Source organism: Ascaphus truei, chromosome 11 (genome assembly GCF_040206685.1).
Source record: "Ascaphus truei isolate aAscTru1 chromosome 11, aAscTru1.hap1, whole genome shotgun sequence".
NCBI classification, from domain to species: domain Eukaryota; kingdom Metazoa; phylum Chordata; class Amphibia; order Anura; family Ascaphidae; genus Ascaphus; species Ascaphus truei.
In genome coordinates, this window is record NC_134493.1 from 5512265 (window position 1) to 5531652 (window position 19388).

General features: G+C 43.4%; 1 protein-coding gene across 1 annotated transcript in view; it reads left to right on the top strand.

The window, feature by feature from the left end:
- The window catches only part of RGS11 (regulator of G protein signaling 11), a 786758-nt gene that overhangs the window by 541973 nt on the left and 225397 nt on the right, over positions 1-19388 (top strand). The window contains exons 11-12 of the mRNA XM_075565212.1: positions 1099-1160; positions 6479-6592. Coding sequence (XP_075421327.1) covers positions 1099-1160; positions 6479-6592 — 176 coding nt within the window. The remainder of the gene's footprint in view (positions 1-1098; positions 1161-6478; positions 6593-19388) is intronic.

Genomic DNA, 19388 nt, shown 5'->3' on the forward strand with positions numbered 1-19388 from the left:
ACGCAGAGCAGCTGTTCCAGCTTGAGGATTCTCTCCAGAGCTGCCTAGTGGATCCGGTTTCAAGCCAGTGTGGGGTCGGCGCTCCAGCCACTTACCTGTACACCGGGAGAAGTAAACAGCGGACGGAGACAACCATTGCGGAGGTGTGGATCGCCTGCCAGTTCCCCATCAGCCACCACCCCCTCTACAGGTCTCGGCAGTAACATCGCAGGAGGATCGGAAGGCACCCGGTAAGATGCGGGAGGCTCTGTGTACACAGGTCTCTACTACCATCAGCTGGTCTCTTGTATATCGGGTGACCGTCCCCGCAGTCCGAGTGAAGATGGTTAACTCCTTCTGAGCCCCGTTCATTCGGGGGAGTGGACCATCGAGTCGGCTTGAGGGCTACCCCGACGGAGTACAAGTGAGGTGGTGGCTACGCCGGCTTCATACACACCATCAGCTAACATTCACGGGACACTTGAAACTGCTTATTATTTATGCACACTGGTTCCTGACATTTTTATTATATGATACAGGACATTGCAGTATTTTGCAGCATCAGCTTGGGGGTTTCCCCCTTTTTTTTCTCTTGATCCCAAAACATTGTGTACTCTATGGCACAATAAATGCTTTATGGTTATGAAATCTGTGTGCCCATGTAGACATATTACAGCCCAAGGAATACAAGTTAAAGTACATAAACAAAAGAAAAAAAATCAAAAGCAAGAACAAAAATCAAATGAACGCTGGAGAACTGGTCAGGACTCCTACTTTAGGTTTTAGATATTATGTAGTGGGATGTATATCTCCGCAGTCATATACTATATATCTATATATCCTGTTGAGGAAAATCTCTAGATTCACATACTTATGTGAAAGCTATCCTTTTATACATCACTTGAATCCCACGATAATATACATTTTTCTTTTGGCTAACATGGTAACCTCTTCTACTCACTTCACATTACTTTTTTGGGAGGCAATTTATCAAAGTCCCCCAGCTTTATAACTGGTAAAGTACTGGTTTAATATACAGATGTTATCAATTAAAGCAGACAGGAAACTTAAGTAAATTAAAATTCCCATTTATCTCTGTTTTTTTTAACCTGCAATTAGCTGGAGAATTTGAAAAAAGCCATGGGAAGAACACGGATGAAGTCATCAATCTGTTTGGAGGGGTGAGGCATCTAGTCTTGTTATACAGGGGTTGTCTAATGTCTAAAGCTGAAACATTGAGATGCAGATGCTAACATACAGGGTCATATACTGTACTGTAGCCTTTTAGTGATCAAGTTAGTGCTGGAATATAGAAACATGTACTGTAATACAGTATGCATGCATGGAGTAAAACTGTTCTAAGCTATGGGGCAGTTAATTGAGTATTGTTTTTCATTATTGGGCTTAACAAATAAAACATACATTTTAAGCTACAGCACGAGTAGTATGTACAATTATTGTTTTAGTCAAAAAAAATGTTTTATAACCTACTGTACAATTAAAAATGTGTTAATGTTCTAACAAATAGAGATGAGTGCAACTTTCACAAGAGATCGCAAACCATGCAAACTTTGCATTACAAATTACCTTGAAGACCTAGATATCAAATGCAGGTTAATCATTAAAATTTAAATTTCATGATAAAGCCTTCTCAGTCTCAGATACTGAGATAATACAGTAAATAGCCTGTTATGACTTAATTATCACCAAGGAAAAGGATGTAGTGAAAATGTAATTGTACATATCAATCTATAGTGAAATTCAGTTGATAAACACGTTGTTATCTTGTTTAGATTAATCCATGCCCTAATGTATGTATGTATGTATGTATGTCTTTATTTGTATAGCGCCATAAAATGTACATAGCGCTTCACAGTAGTAATACATGTCATATAAATAACAAATATAAATAACAGATCATGGGAATAAGTGCTTCAGACATACTGTAAAAGTAACAAGGAAGGAGTCCCTGCTCCGAGGAGCTTACAATCTAATTGGTAGGTAGGGAGAACGTACAGAGACAGTAGGAGGGAATACTAGTAAGTGCGTCTGCAGGGGGCCAAGCTTTGTGTCATGTGTCCATGATTATCCAGTGCTACTCATATGCTTCTTTAAGCAGATGTGTCTTAAGGTGGGTCTTAAAGGTGGATAGCGAGGGGGCTAGTCGGGTATTGAGGGGAAGGGCATTCCAGAGGTGTGGGGCAGAAAGTGAGAAAGGTTTAAGGCGGGAGAGAGCTTTAGATACAAAGGGGGTAGTAAGAAGACTTCCTTGAGAAGAACGCAAGAGTCGTGATGGTGCAAATCGAGAAATTAGGGCTGAGATGTAATGAGGGGCAGAAGAATGTAAAGCTTTAAAAGTGAGCAGTAGAATTGAGTGTGAGATACGCGATTTAATCGGAAGCCAGGAGAGGGATTTCAGCAGGGGAGACGCTGAGACAGATTTAGGAAAGAGTAGAGTGATTCTGGCAGCAGTGTTTAGGATAGATTGTAGGGGAGACAGGTGAGAGGTAGGAAGGCCGGACAGCAGGAGGTTGCAGTAATCGAGACGTGAGAGAATGAGGGCCTGAGTCAGAGTTTTAGCAGTTGAGTAACAGAGGAAAGGGCGTATCTTTGTGATATTGCGGAGGAAAAAGCGACAAGTTTTAGAAACGTTTTGAATATGAGAGGAGAATGAGAGAGAGGAATCAAGTGTGACCCCTAGGCAGCGTGCTTGGGCTACTGGGTGAATGATCGTATTTCCAATAGCAATGTGGAAGGATGTAGTAGGGCCAGGTTTGGGAGGTAGTATAAGGAGCTCTATTTTTGCCATGTTAAGTTTCAGTCGGCGGATGGCCATCCAGGATGATATTCCAGAGAGGCATTCAGAAACTTTGGTCTGTATAGCAGGTGTAAGGTCAGGGGTTGAAAGGTAAATTTGTGTGTCGTCAGCATAGAGGTGATATTTAAACCCAAAAGATGTGATTAGGTCACCTAGAGAGAGTGTGTAGAGAGAAAAGAGAAGGGGTCCCAGGACAGAGCCCTGGGGTACCCCCACAGAGAGATCAATAGAGGAGGAGGAGGTGTTAGCAAAAGAGACACTGAAGGTACGATGGGAGAGGTAAGAGGAGATCCAGGATAAAGCTTTGTTCCGAATACCAAGAGTATGGAGAATGTGAAGGAGAAGAGGGTGGTCCACGGTGTCGAATGCTGCAGAGAGGTCGAGTAATATGAGCAGAGTGTAATGACCTCTGTCTTTGGCAGCGTGGAGATCATCAGTTATTTTAGTGAGGGCTGTTTCAGTAGAGTGAGCAGTGCGGAAGCCAGATTGTAGAGGGTCTAGTACAGAATAGGTGTTGAGAAAGTGTAGCAATCGAGAGAATACAAGACGTTCAAGGAGTTTGGAGGCAAAAGGCAGGAGGGAGACAGGTCGATAGTTAGAAGGACAGGTAGGGTCAAGCTTGCTGTTTTTGAGTAATGGTATAACGGTTGCATGCTTGAAGGATGAAGGAAAGGTACCAGAATAGAAGGAAGAGTTAAAGATCTGTGTGAGCATAGGGATTATAGAAGGAGCAAGAGGTTTTAGGAGATGGGAGGGAATGGGATCAAGAGGGCAAGTGGTAGAGGGAGAAAAGAAGATCAGCAGTGATACATCCTCCTCCCAGAAAGCAGAAAAAGAGTCAAGAAAGACAGGAGGAGAGTTGGGAAGCATTGTGGGATGGGAGGAGGCAACAGATGGGATGTTCTGCCGTATGGACTCCACCTTTTTCTTAAAAAAGTCAGCAAAGTCCTGAGGTGAGATGGAGGAAGAAGAGGAGGCAGCTGAGGGTGGTCTGAGTAGAGAGTCAATGACAGAAAAGAGACGGCGTGGGTTAGACTTGTGTGTGTTGATTAGTGATGAAAAGTAGGTTTGTTTAGCCTGAAAGAGGGCAGAGTTGAAACAGGATAGCATAAATTTGTAGTGAATGAAGTCTGCGAGCGTATGAGATTTCCTCCAGAGGCGTTCAGAGGAACGAGTGGAGTAACGCAGCATGCGTGTGTGGGAGTTTAGCCAGGGTCTGGGGTTAGAAGGGCGAGGACGGCAGAGAAAGTGGGGCATGAAGATCAAGAGAGGAAGATAAGGCAGAGTTGTAGTTCCTGACCAGGATGTCAGGGTCTGAAGCAGAACTGAGAGAGGAGAGGGAGGAGCGTAAAGTGGAATCAAGAGCTGGTAGGTTAATAGAGCGCAGGTTTCTGCAAAAACGAGGGCGAGATGGAGATGGAGATGGAGAGAAGCGAGAGAGAGAAAATGAGATGAGGTGATGGTCGGAGAGAGGAAAAGGGGAAATGGAGAAGTCGGAGAGAGAGAAGTTTTTAGTGAAAACCAGGTCTAAGTAGTGGCCATCCTTGTGGGTGCTGGCTGCAGTCCACTGTTGAAGGCCAAAAGAAGAGGTTAGAGAAAGAAAGCGGGAAGCCCAAGGGAGAGAGGGGTCATCAATGTGGCAGTTGAAGTCCCCAAGGAGAAGAGCAGGGGAGTCTGAGGAGAGAAAGAAAGAGAGCCAGGATTCAAAGTGAGAGAGAAAGGCAGAAGGGGGATGAGTAGAGGAAGGTGGGCGATAGATGACCGCCACATGGACCGGGAGAGGAGAGAAGATCTGGACGGTGTGAGCCTCGAAGGAGGGAAAAGCAAGAGAGGGGGGAATAGAAACTGTTCTGTAACGGCAGAGAGAGGAGAGCAGGAGCCCCACGCCTCCACCCCTGCCACCAGGGCGTGGAGTGTGGGAGAAGGAAAGGCCACCATAGGAGAGGGCAGCTTCCAGAGCAGAGTCAGACTGAGTGAGCCAGGTCTCAGTTATAGCAAAGAGAAACAGGGAGTGAGAGAGAAAAAAGTCATGCACAGAGAGGAACTTGTTAGAGAGGGAGCGAGCATTCCAAAGGGCACAGGAGAAAGGGAGAGAGGAGGGAGGGTGGCAGGGGGTGGGTATGAGGTTAGAGGGGTTGACACCAGAAGGAGTAGAAGTTTCATGTGGAAGGCGAGGACGAGAGCAAGTAGAAATAAGGCAGGGACCAGGATTGGGAGAGATATCCCCAGAAGCAAGGAGGAGAAGCATGGACAGAAAGAGAATGTGAGAGGATGATTTGTAGGGGTGTGTTTTAGTGCAGGCGGCATAACTGTGTGGTGACAGAGGGCGCAGGTAAGAGAGGAGTTCATGTGAACTGAGAAGTGGTGAAGTAAGGAGAGATGGCGAAATATGAATAGAGTTAATACTACTTAATAGCATTTCTGCTTAAGAGCAAAGGCTGCAAGCAGCAATGGCTGTTGTAAGTTTACTTATATACATTTAGAAAGTCACCTGGTTGGTACTGCACCGACACACTTTATTCGAGCAAATACCCGGTATGTACCTGGCAGATACCTGGAATGCGCCGCTCCTCACCTCTGACAAGCCCCGTTGCATTTGCCTTCCCAGCCTGGGTTCATGCCTGGCTGATGGGCGGCTGATCTGTTAAATGATAATGATTAGGATTTAATAGGCTGCAATGCTTCGCGTGTCTACCAGATGGCATAAATTCATGAATTGTAATGCAGTATATATATATATATATACTGTGCAGTATTGCAGCCAGCGGGAATAAAATGCTTCAATCCCTGCTTGGAAAATAACTCAATGCACTCGGGCAGAAAACAGTCACAAACCTCAATACACCCGGGTATACCCGAATTCGTGGGACTAGCCAAGCTCGAATAAAGTGTGTCGCCAGTGTACAACAACTTAATTAGCACATGTGAGGGTAGTTAAACCAAATTGTTTTTCAAAGGTGGGTGTTGTCTTGCACAAGTGTGAAAGATGAATTAAATTAAGGCAATAGGGGGATGATTTCCATACAGACAATTTGAGATGTTTTTACCTAAATTGAACTAAAATGAGCTAAATAGACAGCAGGGTATGAGGATTGCAGGACACACAGACAATTTGAGATGTTTTTACCTAAATTGAACTAAAATGAGCTAAATAGACAGCAGGGTATGAGGATTGCAGGACACACAGACAATTTGAGATGTTTTTACCTGAGAAAAGACAAGAGATGAGATGAGAAGCAGATCAATGGTCCCAACTTCCTTTTTTAAACTTCCATACTACTTGAAAGATTTCTACTTAAAAGCATTTCTGCTTAAGAGCAAAGGCTGCAAGCAGCAATGGCTGTTGTAAGTTTACTTATATACATTTAGAAAGTCACCTGGTTGGTACAACAAACTTAATTAGCACATGTGAGGGTAGTTAAACCAAATTGTTTTTCAAAGGTGGGTGTTGTGTGGGTAATGTTTAAAAATACTTTACTACTCTAAATTCAGTCAATGCATTTTAGCTGCTTTATATATCAGAAACTGTAATTTGTTAATCCAAATAAGTGGCTCCAAGAATTTTTTTTCACTAAAAAAAACAAAAAAACAATTGTAAATCAGTTTAATCTATTGAAATAATTCTAATTTATCTGCTCTTATTCATGAATTCGTTCCTTCACTTATTCATTTCTTTTGCAGGCTCCTAAAGTTCAGTGAGCAGTACCTTCCTCATGATCCAATCATGTCTGGATGCTTGCCCAGTAATCCATGGATTACAGATGATGTCATGTATTGGTCAATGAATGCACCAATGTAAGTACTGTTCATGAGTAAATTAATAACTGTAATATGAAGTAAGTGCATTATGGGACCTATTCACGTATCTTCGATAAGGGACTTAGGGGGTCATACACTAAGTGGTGAAAAATTGTATTCGCCAGGGGTTTGAAATTGCCATGTTTTTGGCGTGTTGGCCTCGCAGTATGCAGGAAGGGCCCAATTCCTAGCGAATCACAGCGAGAGCAACATTGCCAAACATGGCGATTTGCCGGTGGCGAGACAGTCTGCCTGGCAAGAAGCTGCCGATAAGCCGTCCCCTGCCGAGATATGTCTGCAGCAGAGAGAGATCTGCCACTCTCTCGGCGCAAACATCGGCAACATTAAAAAATCTTTTAAATACAAATTTATTCATAGTGTACATGTGCAGGGGGTCTCCAAAGCTGAACCGCGTTGGTTTCAGGTCCGAGGACCCCCTGCTTCCTGAGATACAGGCCCCTTTATGAGGTGCCGGTATCCCTCTGCATTTAAATATCCCGATCACGTGACTTCGGAATGTAAACAAAGCAGAGGGCTACCGGCACCCCATAAAGGGGCCTGTATCTCTGGAAGCAGGAGGTCCCCGGACCTAAAACCAAAGCGGTTCAGCTCTGGAGACCCTCTGCACATCTACACTATGAATAAAACACCCATATCAATAAACAATAATTCCTTACCTCTGCGGCTATCTGCTATGGTAATGAAGCAATGAAGCAGCATGAATGTATTTTTATTTTCTCGGGGCTCACTGAATCATGGTAGGCATGTTTGGCGCAAAACGGGTGAAAAGTGCCTTTTCGCCGCTTAGTGCATGACCCCCTTAATGCTTGTAAAGTGCACTTTACAAGTGATTTTGCATGTATAGGTATTTAGAAAGCAGTGATAACATGTTAAAATTGCATGTAAATGTCTTTTTTTACCAGCAATATCACTCTTGCTCTGACAAGCCGTATGTTTGCCAGTCACTGCTATTCAGGTGGCTCCATGATGAAAATCGTAGATTAAACACACCTTTTCTTTCCCACCGCCTACAGGGTGGTGAGATAAGATTTGCAATTTGCATCTGAGAGAGCATAATTTATTTTTACTACATAGGATTGAAACTGTGAGACTCCAGAGCTGAACTGCATTCCTTTAAGCTACAGTGACCCCCTGCTTCAATTCTATGTAATAATAAAATAACAGGTGACTTTTATTACCATAGTTGCTAACCGCTAAGGTAATAAAGGGGTTAAATAGAATTACCCGGTTTCTTTGTGGTAGTGGGGGTTGGTGATGGTTGTAGTTTCCCCAGGGTGGGTGTTTAAACCTCCCAGGACAGTTGTGGGAGGGATTAAGCCCTTCATTACCTTAGTGATTACCACCAACCCAGGAGGCCTTACCACCCACTCCAAGGCAAATACCCCCTTCACCCACCCCCTCTTCCACAAACACCACAAACAAGAATGGGCAATAGCCCTATTAACCAAATCTGGCTAATAGTGATTTTGCCCATTCAAAAACAATCAATAGCCGGACACACTATAGTAAATAAAAGGTGTACTTACCCCTGCCAGGATGAAGGCCATCCTCAAACATGCAGTACATTGTAATAAAATGAAATACAAAACAAATGACAATGCTATAACAACAAAAAAACACCAGCCATTTAAAGCATTGATTGTCATTGTGGTTATCTATGCCCTCAATGGGGCACAGAAAGCCACATTGGCAACCAATGGACACAATACTACACACCCCTTTTTCCCACAATAACCCCCCATCCTACCACCACACACAGTAATGGTCAAAAGCCCTATTAGTCAGATTTGGGTAATACTGTAGCATTTTTGCCCTTTTTGAAAAGCAATCAATAGCCAGCCAGCCACCCTATAGGAAATAAACGTTGTTCCTACCCCTGCCAGGATAAAGGCAGTCCTCTTCCTTGTCTTCAGTGACACCAAAATTTAAATAAAAACACTAGCTGCAAGCAAGTAACCATTTAATTACCTTAGCAGGTGGTAACCGCTATGGTAATAAAGGGGTTAAACACCTCCTCCCCACCCCCTACCCACCCAGGAGGTGTAACCACCCTCTCAAGGGGCAACTAACCCCATCCCCCACTCCTTCTACCCCCATCACCACACACAAATGGGCAATAGCATTATTAGCCAAATATGGCTAATAGCGCTTTTGCCCATTTTTGATTGCTAAACAAAACCCCAAAAACTGAAATAAAATACACATAACAATACAATAAAAATAAACTCTAGCCCTGAAATCCATTGACAGTCAATAAATGTGTCTTACCCTTACTGGGATGAAGGCTCATCCTCCTCATCCAACTGTGGCACCAATCAACTCTTGACCCATGAAGTAATGATCCTCAGCTTGACTTGAAGCACTGATCCTCAACTTGGAATAAAATTAAACAAACCCAAAAGCAGAAAAAACAACCCATGTCCGATTGCACAAAAATAATCCCCCAAAAAAACTATCAGGAAAAAACAAATTGAAAAACCATGACAAATAATCCATGCCCGATGGTACAAGAATAAGCCTTATACACATGCAGCCAATTGTTTATTTATTTATAAAAATGTTTTACCGGGAAGTAATACATTGAGAGTTACCTCTCATTTACAAGTATGTCCTGGGCACAGAGTTATGATGACAAATATATGGTTACAAATACATGGTTACATTAAATGAGCAGGGTTATACATTACAGATGCAGTGGCCATTATTTGAACACTTCACGCGTTGTATACCTCGGAATACCCATCTCATGGCGCAGGTTTTCTTCCAAGTGTACCGCCTTTAGACACGAGAGCAGGCGAGTGCAGAAAATGGCATTTTAGTATTCTGGTTTTTAAACACCTGAAATTGACACCGTAGCACAGTAGCACAGTACTGTACACATTACAATTCATTCATTTCATTGTGTTTAATTGCACACAATCCATGAAATTCAAACAAAGCAACCGCGATAAACACGTGTGCCTGGGGAAATTGGCCGTGTTAATGCCGCGTGGAGTGCAGCAGCGCACACGAAAACGGCGCCGTGATTTGTTCGACTAATGGCCGCGGCATCTGTATATACAAGACATTGCATGCACAGTAAGAGATAATATATGTTATAGGCGTAATGTATGTAACAGTTACAAACATTAAAATGTGAGACAGCTTTAGTTTTAAAATAACTTAAACTGGTGGTGGACGTGAGATTCTAAGGTAGATTGTTCCAGTTGTGGAGTATACGGTAGGAGAAGGAGGAGCGGCCAGATACTTTTTTGAGCCTTGGTACCATGAACAGTCTTTTGGCGTCAGATCTCAGATGTTAAGTGTTGCATGTGGTAGGGGTGAGGAGCTTGTCCAGATAGATGGGTAGCTTGCCCAGAAAGTATTTGAAGGCAAGACAGGAGAGATGAACTTTGCACCTAGACTCAAGTGATGGCCAATCTAGTTCTTTGAAAAATTGCACAGTGATGTGTATTGTTGTTGCGTGTGAGAACAAAATGGCATATTGAATTGTAGAGGGTATCAAGTTTGCTAAGGTGGGTTTGGGGTGCCGTGCCATATACTATGTCCCCATAGTCTATAATTGGCCTTAGCATCTGCTGTGCGATACACTTTCTGACCAGTAGACTTAGGGAGGATTTGTTCCTATAAAGTACACCTAGTTTGGCTTAGGTTTTGGGTGTCAGTGTATCAATGTGCATTCCACATGTTAAATGGGAGTCAAACCATATGCCCAAGTATTTAAAACTTGCAACAGGGGCTAAGGTGGAATTAGAGTTGGTTCTGATCTGGAGCTCATTTATTGGAAGCTTTACCAATGTAGCCTTGGTCCCAAAAAACATTGTTACAGTCTTGCCAGTGTTTAGAAACAGTTTGTTTTGGGAAATATCATTTTCAAGTGTCAAAAAGTTAGATTGAAGTGTCCAATGTTGGAGAGGCTATGGCTGTGTGCATATATGATTGTGTCAGCCGCATACATGTGTATTGAATGTCCCTTAAAAGCTGTAGGAAGATCATTTATGAACACTGAGAAGAGTAGGGGATCCCAGAACAGAGTTGTGGGACACCACAGGCGATATCCAAGGTGTTGGAGTTAGAGCCTGAGATACTGTAGAAACATTTTGGGATCTACCTGATAGGTAGGAATTAACAGCAGTGGCCTAAAATAATCCTATTTGCACTCACTATTTCCAAATGCTAGGCTAGGAAAGATTCAATCCTCGTAGTTACCCCCATAGCCATTCCTCTATAATAACCATCCAGGTTATATCCTGTGCCCAGAACTTACACGAATTTGGGATTTTGAGATTATACCATGTATTTTTGTCCTGATTAACAGTAGAAGTCTCGCATTGCTCTGGTAATTATACCAGCACTTGTTCCCCATACCCCGCTGCCTCCCCTTTCATTTTAGCCACACAGTGGTGTTTTTAGTAGTTATTGTTGCATATATGTTCAATAAATATGATTTTAAAATTGTTTATGTATGGCTATGGGGGTAACTCCGAGGATTGAATCTTTCCTAACCTAGCATTTGGAAATAGTGAGTGCAAATAGGATTCTTTTAGGCCACTGCTGTGACCTTTCCCCGTACTGTAGAATTGCCTATTCCCGTATGCACCCTATTTCCCACACACCTTTACCTACATACACTAGGTGAGCGGCAGCCACTTCTCTCACTCTGTAGGTAGGAATTAAACTATTTTAATGCATGCCTCCCTGTTCCAGAGCACTGTAGTTTGTTAAGCAAGATAACATGATCAACAGTATCAAAAGCCTCCAGGAATATTGCACTAGTGAGTTGTCCCCGTTCCATTAAACACAGGATCTCATTGCAAACTTTTAGGAGGTTTGTTACAGTGGAGTGTTTGGGGTGAAAGCCATATTGGAATTGACTAGGTAAATTTGTCTTGTTATAGTAATCGCTTAACTTAATACTTTCCATGACTTTGGATAGTATTGGGAGAAGAGAGATTGGCTTGTAGTTTGAGACAGTTTTTTTGTGCTCACTTTTGAAAATTGGAACAACTTTCCAGGTCTTAGGGATATGGCCTGCAGACGGAATAGAGTTGACTAGGGAAGCAAGCTGTTTGGCAATATCTGGGGTACTCACCACAAACAAGGCATGAGGCTGAGGTGGGGATTTGATATAACACCAACCTACAGCCATGTGGGCGCGTCTGGAGAACAGATTGGTCGAGGTAGCCGGGTCGGGTAGGAGAGGTCTGGATGTTCAGTAATACTTGCCGAGGTTGTTGTTGGAGAGTAGCTGATCATAAGAGGTACTTAGCCATGGTCTGGATTGGAGAGACGCGGATCGTTGTGGTACTTAGCCGAGGTCAGTATTGGAGAGGTGCGGATGGTCGTACGTAGCCGAGGTCAGGAGAACAGAAGAGCGGAGTCCGGAGGAAAAGCTAAGGTCAGGAGCAAGGATCTGGAAGCACGACAAGACTGTGGAGGCAAGACAGCAGTGAACACTTCGCTCATAGGAAGGTTTATGCTCAGCCAATTTGCCAGTGTGCCAGCTGAGCATATAAAGGGAAATTGTCCAATGAGAGGAGAGCATACTCAGTAGTATTCCTGGCTGTGGTTGGCTGGAGAGAATCAGCACAGGTGTATACTTAGGTAAAGGAATTAGCAACAGGTGTTGTAAAGGCAGAAGAGCGAGGAAGGTTCTGCGCATGTGTGCGAGTGCCATGCGCGCCCCTAGATGGAATGCTGGTATTTGCCGGCAGGTGAGATGTGCTGCAGAGGCGGGAGAACACCCTGTCACGTGTTGGGATAAGCGAGGAATGTGCTGAAGATCACGGATCCTGACAGGCACCAAGTCGTACTGTAGGAACTTAGATTGCAGTAAATCAAGTCCACATTGGCTGCTTACTTTTAATTTGATTAGCAGTTGTGTAATCTTCTTTTCAGATACTGGGACAAATTGAAAAATGTGGGCAGTGTTGGGTGAGGCTATTGGGGTACTCTCAGAATGAGGTTCATGTTTTTTGTTTGGGTTGCGTTTCGCGAATAAGTTAGTAGCACACCCCACAAAATATTCATTGAATGCATTTGCAATGTCAGTGGAATTTGTCAGGGTCATATCCGCCTTAATGATATTACATGGTTGTTGACGGCTAGAAGGCTGGAATATATTGTTGATAACTTTTCAGAAGTTAGCTTGATTTGATGTATCTAGTGATTTGATGTTACAAGACAGCAAAAAATATTAGCCATTATTTGCCCCTAATGGGGGTGCAGATAACCCCTATGGCAATGAATGGGCACCCTACTACCCACCCTCTTTACCCCCAATAACCAGCCCCCCTCCCAACACATACAGTAATGGGGAAAAGCCCTAGTTTCCAGATTTGACCATTAAAAATAAAACATTACTCAGCCAGAATGTAGCAAATAAAAGTTATACTTACCCCTGCCAGGATAAAGGCTCTCCTCATCCTTCTGTTGCTCTGCATCTTCATTGGGCCCCAACAGTAAAATAAAAATAAAATACTAACTACTGGCCTGTAACCCCTTTATCACCTTAGCGGTTTTTAATCGCTATTGTAATTAAGGTGTTAACTCCCTCTCCCTATATTTACCGGAAGGCCAACCACCCTCCCCAGGGCAACTACCCCATCACCCACCCTCTCTACAATTTAGATTGTCACAGTGATAAGGTATGCCCACAATGGGGCATGGGTTACCACACTGGCAATAAATGGGCAAACTAAAAAAAATCCACAAAATAAAAAGTATTTCAGTGATATAATAACAAACATTTGCCAAAAATACTTTGATTGTCAATGTGGTTATCTATATCTTCAAATGGGCAATTAATGGTCAACTTAAAAAAAATATACAATTAAATAAAATACAATCGATGTGTTTCTTACTTTTCTGTGGATGAAGATTCATCCTCCTTATCCAACTCCATGATGTAATGATCCTCGTCAGCATGAAGCACAGAAGTTAATGATCCTTAGTTGTTTGCAGAGGAGGCCCGGTGAGTACATCCTATTATCTTCTCAATTTTCTTCTTATCTTCATCTTTGTCTTCTTTCTTCTCCAACGGGTACAGGAGAAGTTAATCCACCATCTTCTTGGTGTCAAATGAGATGTGACCAAAATGGGAGGCATGGTACCTGATCGGATGCCTCCCTCCCATTTTGGTGAAGTCATATCATAAAAAAAATGGAAGCCATCAAATGGTACATCCACCAGTCATATTGCTGGATGAACCATTTGTCACTCAAATGTGACATCACAGGCCTTATTTAAGGCCTGTCATACAGTATCTCAATTGACCCCAAGAAGATGGTGAATCAGCATTTCCTGTAGCTGCTAAAGAAGAAATAAGAAAAGGATGAAGATAAGAAGAAAAGAAAGAAGATAAGATCTACTCACCAAGCCTTCTCTGCTAGCAACTGAGGACTGTGAACTTCTGCGTGTCATACTGATGAGGATCATGGCATTGTGGGGCAAGAGTTGGTGCCGCAGTTGGATGAGAAGGATGAATCTTAATCCTGGCAAAGGTAAGAAAGGTTAGGTTAGGCTTCCCGGGTGCGTAGCAGGAGGGGGTGTTTTTTTTAAGTTGCCCACTCATTGCCATTGTAGTAATTCTTGCCCCACTGTGAGCATAGTTTAATACAGTAACAACAAATGGGTTTATTGGTTAGTGTTAGTTTTATTTAATTGTAAAGGGATGTATTTTATTTTGTGGATGTTATTTTTTAGGTTGCCCATTCATTGCTATTGTGGTAATCCTTGCCCCCATTGTGGGCATAGCTTCTCACAGTGACAATCAATGGGTAAAGGATGTGGTTGATGGGGGTAGTTGCCACTGGGATGGTGGTTAGGCTTCCCGGGTAGGTAGCGGGAAGGGGTTTAACCCCTTAATTACCATAGGGGTTAATAACCGCTAACGTGATTAAGGGGTTACAGGCCAGTAGTTAGTATTTTATTTATTTACTATCGGTGCCCACTGATGACACAGAGGAACAAACGGATGGGGGCGGCCTTCATCCTGGTAGGGGCATGTACAACTTTTCTTTACTATATTCTGGCTGGGTAAAGTTTTATTTTTAATGTGCAAATGCGCTATTATCCAGAACTGTACTGCATGTGCTGGGGGGGGGGAGAGTTGTTGGGGTTAGAAGGGATGGGTAGTAGGGTGCCCATTCATTGCCATTGTGGTTTTCTGTGCTCCCATTGAGGGCATAGATAACCACAGTTGCAATCAATTGGTGTATTGGCTAATATTTATTGCTGTATTGTAATTTTTAATATCTATTTTATTTAATTGTGTATTTTTAGGTTTTTTTGCATCACAAATGGGCAAAAATGCGTTATTAGCCATTTGACTACTAATGCTTTTGGTGGGTGTGCTTGGGAATAGGGTTTGTTGCCCCGGGGTGATTGGTTAGGCATACCAGGAGAGGCTAACCACTTTATTACCATAGCGGTTAAAATTCTAAGGTAATTAAGGTGATGGAGAAGGATTTAGGAGTAATTGTAGACAGCAGGCTTAGTGCCCAAAGTAATGCAGTAGCTGCAAAGGCAAACAAGATCTTATCTTGCATCAAACGGACAATGGATGGAAGGGAAGTAAACATAATTATGCCCCTTTACAAAGCATTAGTAAGATTTCACCTTGAATATGGAGTACAATTTTGGGCACCAATCCTAAGAAAAGACATTATGGAACTAGAGAGAGTGCAGAGAAGAGCCACCAAATTAATAAAGGGGATAGACAATCTAACTTATGAGGAGAGACTAGCTAAATTAGATTTATTTGCATTAGAAAAGAGGCGTCTAAGAGGGGATATGATAACTATATACAAATATATTCGGGGACAATACAAGGAGCTTTCAAAAGAATTATTCATCCCAAGGGCAGTACAAAGGACTCAGGGGAATCCCTTAGGGTTGGAGGAAAGGAGATTTCACCAGCAACAAAGGCAATGGTTCTTTACAGTAGGGGCAGTACAAATGTGGAATTCATTACCCATGGAGACAGTGATGGCAGAAACAACAGATTTATTCAAAAAAAGGTTGGACATCTTTTTAGATAGGAAAGGTATACAGGGATATACCAAATAAGTATACATGGGATGGATGTTGATCCAGGGATTAATCTGATTGCCAATTCTTGGAGTCAGGAAGGAATTTATTTTTCCCTTTATGAGATATCATTGGATGATATGACTCTGGGGTTTTTTGTTTGCCTTCCTCTGGATCAATAAGCAAGTTGGATATATGAAAAAGTATCTGTTGTCTAATTTAGCATAGGTTGAACTTGATGGATGCATGTCTTTTTTCAACCTCATCTACTATGTAACTATGTAACCCATCCGTCAACTCTTCTGGGAGGCCTGACCATCGTCCCCAGGGCAACTACAGTACAGCCTTCCTCCACCCCATTAAAATTCATGTAAACACTTAACGTGGTAGTAACTGCTAAGGTAATTAAGGGCTTACTGGTGTTTTAAGGGTTTGGGCATTGGCCTTTACATGTTCGTGCAGAAGAGGAGGACAGCCTGACGGGGTAGGAATAGCATTTATTACATTAATTTGTTATTTATTTTACTATATGTATTTAACTGTTTTGAATGTGCAAAAGCACTAGTAGCCATATTTGTCTACTAGGGCACTTGACCACATTTTTGTGGGAGGGGTAGTGTTGTTGGGTGTAGAAGGGGTGGATGCAGGAGATAGTTGCCCCAGGGTGGATTTTCAGGCCTCTCGGGTTGCTAGTAGGAGGGGTAAGAGGTATCTCCAGCATGTTTAAATATTCCGATCACGTCACATGGAAGAACTAAACTTGCAGAAGATACAGGACCGGATATGGGGTGCTGGTATCTCAGGAAGCAGTGGGTCCCTGGGGCTGAAATTAATGCGGTTCAGTTCTGGAGACACTCTGCTTCAATAATATGTAATAAAAATGATAATAAAACTAGCTTCATCACCTTACTGGCTAGACACTGAGGTAATGAAGGGGTTAAACCGAATGTTACAAGGACAACGTAACGACACTTGGGTAATCTGAATAGGCTTGTATATTCAGCTACAAAAACATGGAACACAAAAATAACAGAATTTGTGTGTAAATAACTTTTGTATATAACTTCAGCATAGATAAACCAATGGAAAAATAAGTCCTGAGCAGGCCTTTGCCCTTTTCCCAGAAAGGATGGTTATAGTCCAGGATAGAAACACAGAGCAAGGAACCCAATGTAATAGACCTTTTGGCAAGTTACAGTACTCTTCCTCCAGAGTTTCAGGATATGCTTCTCTGATTCAGACAGGAACACTGAACAAGTGGAAACTCTGGGTTCTTAAAACCCCTTAACGATGCAGTTGGAACTTGGTTAATTAATTTATTATTTTCTCAAACTGGGATTAACCAGGTAACTGCTGGAATCCAGACCTATACATAGGTCTCCTAGGCATAGTGACTTCAACCTGTCACATTCCTCCCCTAGCTTTGTATGGCTGGGGCCATGCATGACTGATGCCCAACCATCCATCCCTTCACGAGAGATTAAGTTAGCTTTTGCATTTAGCTTCCCAGGCCTTTGCTGAATCTCAAATGACACGGGTTGGAGGGCTATATAACACCTGGTAAGTCTAGCATTTGACTCCTTCATAGAATTTAACCCTTTCAGTGGAGTGTGGTCTGTTAACACGGAAAAATTGACTCCTGCCAGGTAATTCCTCAAGGCTTCAATTGCCCACTTCACTGCAAGGCATTCCTTTTCAATCAAAAAGTAGTTTTTTTCCCTCTGGAACTTTTTCCTACTCGGGAAAAGGATCAGGTGTTCTACCACCTTAAAACACTTGTGATAGAACTTCCCCAGTCCTACTGTATCTCTGATGCAACTGTCTGCACAAGAAAAGGCCTATTAAACTCTGGGCTTCTAAAGATGAGAACTTCTGATATACACCTTTTTTAAGTCCTCAAAGGATCTCTGGTACACACTAGACCATACCATTTGTGTTGGGGCACATTATTTTGTGAAGTCTGTTAGCGGTGCCATAGTTTCGGAATAATTAGGAATAAACTGCCGATAGTACCCTGCTAAGCCCAACAGAGAATGCACCTGTGTTTTTTTTTGTGGGGGGGTCAGAACTTTTTTCAGGACCGCTACTTTACTGGTCAGTGGCCTTACTTTTCCACCTCCAACCACGTTGTTGAAGCCTAATAAAGATCATCTGGAGAACACTCTTGAAAGTTGGGGGGGCTAATGTCAGGAATCTTCCTGACATCCTTGTCTGCAGTACCCATGCACGACCACCGGGACTGCTGTTGGTCTTACAAGTTCTCAGAGACTCTGTAACCTGATACCCTGCGACTGTTTTCTGTCTCTCAGCCAGCCTATATAAACTTCCCATTCCTGTCTGTCAGTGCCTGTTTATACTGGTTCCTCCAGCACCTGCTAGGTTCCTGTGTTCACTACTCCTTGCTACCGCTGCTGCTGCCACCTTGTCCTGCTTCGTTATCCTAGTGCTGTTCCTTCATCCAAGTCCTGGCTCCTTGCCCCAGTCCTAAACCTGCCTCCTCACTGCTGGCCTCTGCCTGTGACCCAAACTACAATTCTCTGCTGCCTGAATCCGATCTCTGCCTGTGACTCTGATGATCCTTGCCAGCTCCCTGCTGTTCCTGCCACTGAGATCTACGCCTGCCATAGATCTCTCTCTGAGAGCGGTGGAGAATTGCCCATGCCAGCTGCTGCCAGCACTGTTCTACAGGAATTTCCTTTATGTGCAAGGATCATGACTGCTTGCTTGAGTTGTGTACTGTAGCTTGCAGTCAATGTTAGTGCCTTGTGATTTTGGATTTGGAGTATGAGCAGGGGTTCTAGGGATAGGTCACCAGCAGGGAGTAATGGGGTAGGGCTTAGAATATGAATGGGATTGAAGAGATTTGGGCTGCTATTAAGGGTAAGGCCTTTAAAAATGGGGGTGAGTGGTTAAAAGAACATTTTAGCGGCCTTACCCTTGTTAGGGTTAATGAGGGTGCAACTTCACAGGGAGAGGTAGCAGAGCGGTTACAGGGCAAGGAGATCTTACCCACCTGAAAAGCTTTGTCTCAGAATAGAGTGCTGACTAGATAGAAGTAGCCTCTGTGTGCAGTGAGTGGCAACTGTACAGAATAGGAAACTCATATCTCTGGTGTTGGTACTTTAGCCGCTAGTGAAGTATTGGGTTTGGTGGTGCGGAAAGTTGCAGACCTAAAGTCAGCTTCTGCAGGGGCTCCACAGGAGCAACCGCACGAAGCACAGCAAGTCACCCCTTGATCAATATGGTGAGAACAATGTGGCATTAAGGACCAGGCCCTCCATGAGCTACAGAGCGAGATGAGTCAAGGGCAGAGACAGATCACATTGAGCAGAACATGCATTTGTTCCAAAGGGAGGCGATGGCAGAGTTAGTTCAGGGAATCAGTTCTGGAACCAGGAAGGGGTGGGTGATGCTGGGTGCAACGCATATACGGAGAGCAACGGATGCCGCAGTAGGCACAGCAAGGGGGCAGGCTGGTGGTAGGAGAACCAGGGCATGTGAGAAGGAAGATGGGAGCCCATCATCAGGGAAAAGCAGTGGCTGTAACCCTGATGAGGACCTGGGTCCCAGCTCAAGACAGGGTGGAGGACAAAAGACCAGCACATTCCAAGGAGTCCGCTGCCAGGACAGAGCGTAGGCACACACCATCTCAAAGAAGGGTCAGTGAAGGCCAGGGAGTGGCTGCTTATGGATCAGGAAGAGCGACCAGCTTGCACATCCAGGTGATGTGTATGACACAAGA